Source organism: Dunckerocampus dactyliophorus, chromosome 1 (genome assembly GCF_027744805.1).
Source record: "Dunckerocampus dactyliophorus isolate RoL2022-P2 chromosome 1, RoL_Ddac_1.1, whole genome shotgun sequence".
In the NCBI taxonomy this organism is placed as follows: Eukaryota; Metazoa; Chordata; class Actinopteri; order Syngnathiformes; family Syngnathidae; genus Dunckerocampus; species Dunckerocampus dactyliophorus.
In genome coordinates, this window is record NC_072819.1 from 45,230,751 (window position 1) to 45,240,523 (window position 9,773).

The following is a 9,773-nucleotide window of genomic DNA, read 5'->3' on the forward strand; positions in this document are numbered from 1 at the left end:
TTAAATGTCAGTCAGTCGAACTAATTGAGAGTGAGAAGCACCAAGCTGAATGGCTCTCGGGCAACCCAATTGCCAACGCATAACAAAAATACATTATCGAGATCAAGGTCGGTGATCAGAAACAAGATTTTGATGTGCATTTTGGGGGTACCGTGTTCCCTTGTTTATCGCGGGGGATAGCCAACTTGATTTTTTTCCAATTATGAAATGTTTTAAGGCTGTGTAACACCTCACTATACACTTTATACACTTTCAGACAGGCAATAAGATTTTCTCACATTTCTCTCTTGTTTAAACACTCTCAGAAAAGTTCAAACCTTGAATTTTAATGATCAACCCACAGGTCGGACACAAGAAATTATGAAATCACTCACATGTATTTCACTCCGTAACCGCGCCTTTTCGTCCTGACGCCGTTCCGATGTAATGTAGAATTTCTGTATCCTTGTTAAAACAAATTGCTGCAGTCCTCCTCCTTCGAACCGAAGATTCATTTACAAGCTAGCAAGCAAGCGAGCTAGCGATGACATAGGAGATTGATTGACATTGCTCTATAGCCAATCAGCAAACAATGGGCGGTGCAGCCAGACTAGAGAGGGAAGAGAGAGAGAGAGAGACACTCAACTTCCCACAATGCAATTCTTCTTAAAGGGCCAGGCTCGGCCTGTAACAGCGTTCATAAGATGTAAGACAAAAACAAAAGAAGCACCAAAAAAATTCAGCGAATTCGCAAAATGTGAACCGCGATAGAGCGTATATCAAAAAGTTTTTTTTTGTTAACAAAGGCAAGGGTCAGGTCTGGATAGGAATGGTGTCTGTCCATAGCAGAGGAGCCTCCTCCTAACCATCACCTGATAAAAATTCAAGCTCGGAATAATCAGTCACACTTTCTCCAATTTCTGCTGGCCCCAGACTGTGTCTTCTCCTACTTTTGGGCATAAAAATCAATCATATCCTAATACACTCTTCAAAAATATAAACGCAGCGCTCCCAGTGGTCTTTTATTGTGGCCAGTCTAAGGCACACCTGCTGATGCTCACTAACACAGATTTACACAGATTTGTGAACAAAATTTGAGAGAGATAGGCCTTTTGTGTACACAGAAAAAGTTTTAGATCTTTAAGAGTTCATCTCATGAAAAATGGGAGCATAAGCAAAAGTGTGTACATCTGCAATGTGACACAGCTATAAGTGATTTTCTCCATATGTGAAGCGGGAACTGCTGCCATGAGGCCTGAGTCAATTTAGCATAATAGCCCTCCAGTGGAGAGGCTGGTGAAATGTCAATTAGCAGCCATCCACCTCCACAAGCCAGTTGAGGCTCACAGGGTCCAGGGCTAATCGCTCATCATTTAGTCCTCGTCTGTGTGCACGGAGGCTGAGTCGGAGGCGTGAGTCAAACACTTAAAAGAAGCAGAAAAAGGCACACACGCACACACACACACACACACACACTGTATCTTCCAATTAGCCTTTGAGGCTCACATCTGGATGTGATGGCCCATGCAAGATGTAACACTATTTGCATTTGCCTTGAATCATACTGTTTTCAGTGCAATGGATACACTGGTGACACTTCTTCAGTTACTTTCATAAGTCTTGTCCAAATGCTCAACTGCTGTATTTTTTTGCAATACATACCAACAAGTATTTTATAATAAAGTATAGTAGACAGTAATAATGTCCTCTAGTGTGTGGAAGTGAAATCCACTATAAAGCCAATCCAATTGGAAAGTAGTTAGCATGTTAACTGACAAAGACATGAACAGCCGCTAAACAATCCAAGCCAATGAATGGATTAAAAGAAACAAGATGGACAGACGTTTTCAGACACATTTACAGTGGTGTGAGAAAGTGTTTGCCCCCTTCCTGATTTCTTATTTTTTTGCATGTTTGTCACACTTAAATGTTTCAGATCATCAAACAAATTTAAACGCAACTGAACATGACATGCAGTTTTTAGATGAAACTTTTTATTATTAAGGGACAAAAAAATCCAAACCTTCATGGCCCTGTGTGAAAAAGTGATTGCCCCCCCGTTAAAACATAACTTAACTGAGATGAATTGAGATCTATCAGTCTGAAAAAGGTTATAAAGCAATTTCTAAAGCTTTGGGACTCCAGCGAACTACAGTGAGAGCCATTATCCACAAATGGTGAAACCATGGAACAGTGGTGAATCTTCCCAGGAGTGGCCGGCAAACCAAAATGACCCTAAGAGCACAGCGACGACTCATCCAAGAGGTCACAAATGACCCCACAACAACATCCAAAGAACCGCAGGCATCACTTGCCTCAGTTAAAATCAGTGTTCATGACTCCACCATAAGAAAGACACTGGGCAAAAATGGCCTGCATGGCAGAGTTCCAAGACTGAAACCACAGGTGAACAAAAAGAACTTTAAAGCTTGTCTCAATTTTGCCAGAAAACATCCTGATGATGCCCAAGACCTTTGGGAAAATATTCTGTGGTTTGACGAGACAAAACTAGAACTTTTTGGAAGTTGTGTGTCTCATTACAACGCCACATTTCATAAAAAGAACATCATACCAACAGTAAAATATGTTGGTGGTAGTGTGATGGTCTGGGGCTGTTTTGCTGCTTCAGGACCTGGAAGACTTGCTGCGATAAATGGAACCATGAATTCTGTCTACCAAAAAATCCTGAAGGAGAATGTCCGACCATCTGTTGGTGACCTCTGAAACCAACCTGGGTTCTGCAGCAGGACAATGATCCAAAACACACCAGCAAGTCCACCTCTGATTGGCTGAAGAAAAACAAATGAAGACTTTGGAGTGGCCTAGTCAAAGTCCTGACCTGAATCCTATTGAGATGCTGTGGCATGACCTTAAAAAGGTGCTTCATGCTGGAAAACCCTCCAATGTAGCTGAATTACAACAATTCTGCAAAGATGAGTGGGACAAAATTCCTCCACAGCGCTGTAAGAGACTCATTGCAAGTTATCACAAACGCTTGATTGCAGTTGTTGCTGCTAAGGGTGGCCCAACCAGTTTTTAGGTTTCGGGGCCAATCACTTTTTCACACAGGGCCATGTCGGTTTGCATTTTTTTTTCTCCCTTAATAATAAAACGTTTAATTTGTATAATGTATTTAGTTGTGTTGTCATTGACTAATATTTAAATGTGTTTGATGATCTGAAACATTTAAGTGTGACAAACTAAAAAATAAATCAGGAAAGGGGAAAACACTTTTTCACACCACTGTAATTCAGACCCTTCCAATTCTCTTGATACACAAAACACAGAGAATGTGCAAAAAACAACCTGCTTGCGTTGATGTTCTGAATTCCGCTGTTCGTCAATGCACCTCGCTTGCCGTGATCGTCACTGGTGAATAACGATAAAGTGTTGTGTTGCTACTGTGACAACAATGAGACAAATGTGTGTGCAGTGTTGGAACTGAGCACTGCTGTTGGTGTGTTCAGGTCGGTAATAAAGTTTAAAAAGAGCGTTAGACTCTGTGTTCCTCTGTCAGGATGCTAGAAGCTGTGACCATAAGTGCAGAGTGCATGTGTCGGCTTACTTTGAAATAACTTAAACACTGAACTATGTAGGCTATTTTGAGTTGTTCCCGTATTTGTGTGATATTAAAACAAGACGTAACCAGCTTTAACATAAAAAAGATACATAAATATGGCATAGCTCTTTAGGAAGGAAGGAAACTTTCCCCTTGCGTCAGGCAAGCTTTTATTGATAATGTGGCAGCAAAATAGATTCGCATGTCTATCCCTTCTCACTTCCGTCTTCCTTACCCCGCCCCCTCCACATGCCCACGGCCAAAGGTCACATAAGTCTCCCCTTTTCATAGCTGTCTCAGGGGTCAGAATCAGAATCATAATAGTTTTAATTACACCACCTAGGAACTTTGTGCAGTGTGATGGTGCAACATAAAACAGGCTAGTAATGAAAACAAAAAATAAAAATTCTAAAATTATACGGGCAGACAAAGTTAAAAAAAATTAAACAATATAACACGACATAAGATAAATATACTAAACTTTGTATGTACAAAATGTACATTCCTGCATACAAAAACGTAAATTTACGACTTTTCTCTCAGAAATTTACTACTTTTTTTCTCATAAATGTACGACTTCAATCTCATAAATTTATGACTTTTTTCCACGGAAATTCACGACTTTATTTTCGTAAATTTACGATTTTATTCTCAAAATCTCAGATGATTATTTTTTTTTCAATGTGGCCCTAATACTCTGTTGTAGAATCTCAATATTATACTAAATAAGGCCAAAAAGTTAAATATTTGCATCGAGAATAAAGCAATACATCAAACATTGGCTGCATATGAAATATTTTAAAGTCATTTTAGACACAACCCACAACCTACTTTTGGGTTCCCCTGTTGAGAATCACTGGTCTCTGAGACGTTTGAACACTTTGATGTGCTGGGGGTGGCGTCTACCTGTGTTACAACCAGAGCCGACAAGGCTACCAAAACTTCTTTCTGCATGTCCCCATTCATTCTTCTTCTGCTCCTTTTCATTGGAGTCATAGCAGTAAAATAATATGGGATGCATGGATGTATTCCAAATGAAAGCTGTCCGAATTGTCCTAACTGAGTTGTGTCCCAGCCCTCATATTCATACACAACCATGCTTGTACTCCCACACGTTACGACATTAGTCACGGAACGCTAATTTTCCAGGCCTGGTGACGTCGTCAGGTCTCACTATAAAGGCTTCACCTGGCCATGCTGACAAGCAAAGCAACAAGAGGACAGACAGGCTGAGTCGCACTCCAGCACAAAGAAAAACGAACATGAACCTATCTATGTCTCTTTGCTGCTTCAATCTGCTTTTACTGCTGAATTATGTTCGAGGCAAGCCCATGTCTGATTTACAGGTAAGTTGACATATTCCCTTTTTGTTTTTCATCCATAGACACTGCAGATGGTCTGTAAACTTTTTTCCATTTCCTTACCCATCAGAGTTTGAAGCAGATTTTGGAAGAGATTCATCACATACCTCATCACTCCTCAGAGGAGATGCAAGACAGTCGAGAGACCACAGAGAAGTCAGAGCATGGAGATTCTGACTGGCATCCTTCGGACTCCTCGGATCCCAGTAATTCTGCACTGGAGGCTAAAACACACGTCTTTTCCCGTCTTTTCAAAGACCTCTTCCGTACCTCAAAGCGCTCTTGGGGCCGGTACAAGAAAGGCGGGCTGAGGAGCTGCTTTGGGGTCCGCTTGGATAGGATCGGATCTTTCAGCGGGCTGGGATGCTGAGGGTAAGAACCCCTTAGATTTTGACTGCCGTTTAATTATTACATCATTTACAGTATGTCAAGTGCTGGTAGCTTTTTATATGATATATATTAATAATAATAATAATAATTTGATAGCTAGATATAGTTTACAAATAATTGCATTATTAATATCATATTTCTAATTATATTACAAACAAATTCAACTAGTGAAGCATCTTGCCTACCTGAAGGCACTACAGTACTTTATAACATGAGCTTGTTTACCCCCATACATCATGGTGACATGTTGTCATTAAGCAGGAGCAGGTGGGGGTCCAGTTGCGATGATGCACTAATAGAAATATTTTTTTTTCTCTTTGCCAGGCATACGCCATCAAGATCCATCGGCAAAGTACAAAGCCATCGCTATTGGTTTACACACGACTGTACAGTCTCCCTTTCCATAAGTTATTGTGAAAGTAGGCTATTTATTATTTTTGTATTGTTTTTGTTGGTAACAATACAGCCGGCTTGTATTATATTGCATTGCGAGTAAAGTATTTTGCATACACGTGATCTGTGGTTGATTCACTGATGGTTTATCTACAGTATGTATTTATTTATGTCCATATGTCTCAAATAAATCTTCATGTACAGTATGAGCATACCATAGAGCCACAGAACAAAATGTTTTTTTATTCATTTATTTATGCTTTTATTTTTCATAATATATATTTAAAATACTAAATATGGTTATATTATATAGTATATATCAATTCAAAGTAATCAATTATTAATATATAAATACATTAATCTAATTAGTTATATTAATTATAAAAAATATGCATATTTATATATATATTAAATTACACAGTATATTGTATTCTAATATTAATAATTATATTACATTTCCTAAAATTATATGTATTATATTCATTGGGGATGTCAAAAACAACGTGTTAACGGCGGTAACTAATTTATTTCTTTTTTTTGTGTGTGTAATTAACGCATGTGCACCAGAGCAAGCACGCCGCTCGGTTATGACGGCAGACGGAGTTCAGCACAGTGCAGCGTCCCTACAAAGTCACACAGAGTCTGACGCTGTTTTATAACTTCATTCTGACCCGAACACATCAACAGCAGTACGATTCCAACACCATATACTGTACAGTATGTATCTCCAACTCACACAGTGTCTAGTACGGGAAACGACACTTCCTCATTGTCATTACCAAGAACGCGAGATGCATTCAGGGACTCTCCGAACGTCACAAAAACGGCTTTATAATACGTGTGTGTGTGTGTGTGTGTGTGTGTGTGTGTGTGTGTGTAAATAAACAGGAACATAAAGAAAACTTGAAGTGGATATTCTTATCACTCACTTCGTAACTCTTAATTCGGATGTACAATTTGCTATATTTGTATGCTGGAAAATACACTACAAACAAGTACATTTGGCCTAAATTACGTGTTGTATATGAACGCAACCCTAGCCCTAATATTTATACTTTTATCAATGCTATTTATTTATATTATTATAAGATACTTACCAAGTTACCAACTTAGTGTAAATGGACACCACATGTACTGTATGTTATACAGGACATTATACAGTGTTCCCTCTCTCTGTGGCGGTTCACTTTTCACGGATTAGCTGTTTCGCAGATTTTTTTTTTTAGTGCCTTTTTTTTTTTTAAATACAGTGTATGAAAGCTGTCTGTCCGCACCGCCCATTGTTTTCTGCGCCCCGATTGGCTGTAGACCATTCTACCTTTACTTCGTCTCCGGTGTCATCGCTAGCTTGCTTGCTAGCTCGTAAATGAATCTTGGGTTCGCCTGCAGCAAAGTGTTTTAACAAGGATACCAAAACGCTACAGTACAGCGGAACGGCGCCAGGACGAAAAGGCACGGTCACATGAGTGAAATATATGTGAGTGACTTAATCATTTCTTGTGTTGATCATTAAGGTTGATTATTACAATTCAAATGAAGGTTTTTTGAGAGTGTTTAACACTGTACTGACATGTTATTATTGTAAGTATTTTTTTAAAAGTCAGTAATAATATCAATCAATAATAACTTTCTAGGAGTTGAAATTTAGAATTTTTAATGATTTATTCCTTCAGGTTTTGTGCTGCTTTCTGCCGTGCAAAGGTCTGGGGTCGTTTTGTAAGTGTCATAAGAGCCAATAGGATGTCTGAAGAACCTTCCAGCAGACTGGTAGTCTGCATCCAGTTTGTCCTTATGAAGGCAACCATCAACAGTCTCTCACACACACACTCCTTAATTTAGTAACATCACACCCACGTATAGTGCGGTGGTTTACTACTTCCTGTGGGCCTGTGACAAGGAGGTCCCGTGTTAGGTGGTGTTGGTATGTTTCTGCTAGTGCATGGATGCCGCTATGTCATATGAATGCCCCACTTCTGAGAGACAACCCTTTAAAAGGAGTCGTTTCCGACAGCTTGGGTTATCAGGACCAGGTGTCAGGAATGCCAGTCCAATTCCTGGCATACCCCCATGGATGGAGCTCATGTATAAAAGACTAGAGGTTGGTCCTTTAGGCTCCACAAGCATCCACAAGCTGTTCAACAAAGAAACCCTGAAAAGGTCCTCTCTGGCACAACTACTTGATATAAGAAAAGATGCTCTCCTCCATCATTGCCTGCAGCTTTCTTCTCATCTTGAACCTTCAGCTACCCAATGCATATCCTGTCAGCACGAGTTTGACCTCCAGTGACATGGACATCTTAGAGGTAGGTCTTAAAAGCTGGCACATTCTCCTCGTCATCACTGCCGAGGATGCTAAAAGCTAACATACCTCATTATGTGTGTGTAGGTGCTCCTTCACAAATTAGAAGAGTCTCTTCCAGTGCAGACTGAGATGGAGCAGAAGGACCCTGCTGACAACCTGAACACAGACGCCGATGCACAGCAGCCACCTGATGCTTTGGATGAAGCTTCAGTCAGGGAGTTCCTCTCAGCCAAAAACTTGAAGAGCATCCGCAGCGACACATCCAGGAAAACCTCTGGCTGCTTTGGTCGCCGTATGGACCGAATAGGTTCCATGAGCTCTCTGGGCTGCAACAATGTTGGCAAATTAAGTAAGTCGAGGGTATGCGACGGACTTCTAAATAGTCGAAATTTCTACCATAAACCAAATATTTACCGTATTTATCACATTTATCATGCTCTTTTCTTGCAGATTCAAAATCAAGATGAAGTCTTACCATCTCCAGTATAACCTTGTGGAACTGCAATGTCTCTACCAAAAGATATTTTCTGTTCATTTGATATTTATTAGCTAATATTTATTAAACATTGTTTGTGCCTTATGAATATATTTATTGAAACATATGTATGCCATCATGCTTGCTTTTTGGCCTGAATAATTTAATAAATGTTTACAGCAGCGAAACATGTCAGTTATTTTTCAACCAAACTTCATCGATGTCAAACAAAAGGGATTAAAAAAAAGTCACTTAGGTTGAAAAGAATTTATCTCCCAAATGGTATTTATTGAACAATGTACAGTGGTGTGAAAAAGTGTTTGCCCCCTTCCTGATTTCTTAATTTCTTGCATGTTTGTCACACTTAAATGTTTCAGATCATCAAACAAATTCAAATATTAGTCACTGACAACACAATGCATTTTTTAAATGAAACTTTTTATTATTAAGGGAGAAAAAAATCCAAACCTACATGGCCCTGTGTGAAAACGTGATTGCCCCCCCCACCCCCAATGAGAAAGAAAGTAAAGGTTATAAAGCCATTTCTAAAGCTTTGGGACTCCAGCAAACCACAGTGAGAGCCATTATCCACAAATTGCGAAAACATGGAACAGTGGGGAACTTGCCCAGGATTGGCCAGAAAACCAAAATTACCCCAAGAGCACAGCAACGACTCATCCAAGAGGTCACAAAAGACCCCACAAGAACATGCAAAGAACTGCAGGCATCACTTGCCTCAGTCCAGGTCAGTGTTCATGACTCCACCATAAGAAAGACACTGGGCAAAAACGACCTGCAGGGCAGAGCCCCAAGATGAAAACCACTGCTGAACAAAAAGAACATTAAGACTCGTCTCAATTTTGCCAGAAAACATGTTGATGATCTCCAAGACCTTTGGGAAAATACTCTGTGGTCTGACGAGACAAAAGTTTTAACTTTTTGGAAGGTGTGTGTCCCATTACATCTGCTTTAAAACTAACACCACATTTCAGAAAAAGAACATCATACCAACAGTAAAATATGGTGGTGGTAGTGTGATGGTCTCAAGCTTCTTTTGCTGCTTCAGGACCTGGAAGACTTGCTGTGATAAATGGAACCATGAATTCTGCTGTCTACCAAAAAATCCTCAAGGAGAACGTCTGGCCATGTGTTGGTGACCTCAAGCTGAAACCAACTTGGGTTCTGCAGCAGGACAATGATCCAAAACATACCAGCAAGTCTACCTCTGAATGGCTGAAGAAAAACAAAATGTATACATGTCTATCAAAACATAACTTAAGATCCACATGTTGTATTTCTGCATCATCCTTGCAA

General features: G+C 39.8%; 2 protein-coding genes across 2 annotated transcripts; both read left to right on the forward strand.

Annotated features, from left to right (window-relative positions):
- Nucleotides 1-4,760: 4,760 nt before the first annotated feature.
- On the forward strand, nucleotides 4,761-5,742 carry nppal (natriuretic peptide A-like). The gene is made up of 3 exons (XM_054790055.1): nucleotides 4,761-4,884; nucleotides 4,970-5,271; nucleotides 5,614-5,742. The coding sequence occupies exons 1-2, from the start codon at nucleotides 4,801-4,803 to the stop codon at nucleotides 5,267-5,269; spliced, it is 384 nt and encodes a 127-aa protein (XP_054646030.1). The 5' UTR covers nucleotides 4,761-4,800; the 3' UTR covers nucleotides 5,270-5,271; nucleotides 5,614-5,742.
- Nucleotides 5,743-7,874: 2,132 nt separating this feature from the next.
- On the forward strand, nucleotides 7,875-8,473 carry nppb (natriuretic peptide B). The gene is made up of 3 exons (XM_054771880.1): nucleotides 7,875-7,985; nucleotides 8,069-8,344; nucleotides 8,435-8,473. Exons 1-3 carry the CDS (start codon nucleotides 7,875-7,877, stop codon nucleotides 8,471-8,473), a joined length of 426 nt encoding a protein of 141 aa, XP_054627855.1.
- The last annotated feature ends 1,300 nt before the right edge of the window (nucleotides 8,474-9,773 follow it).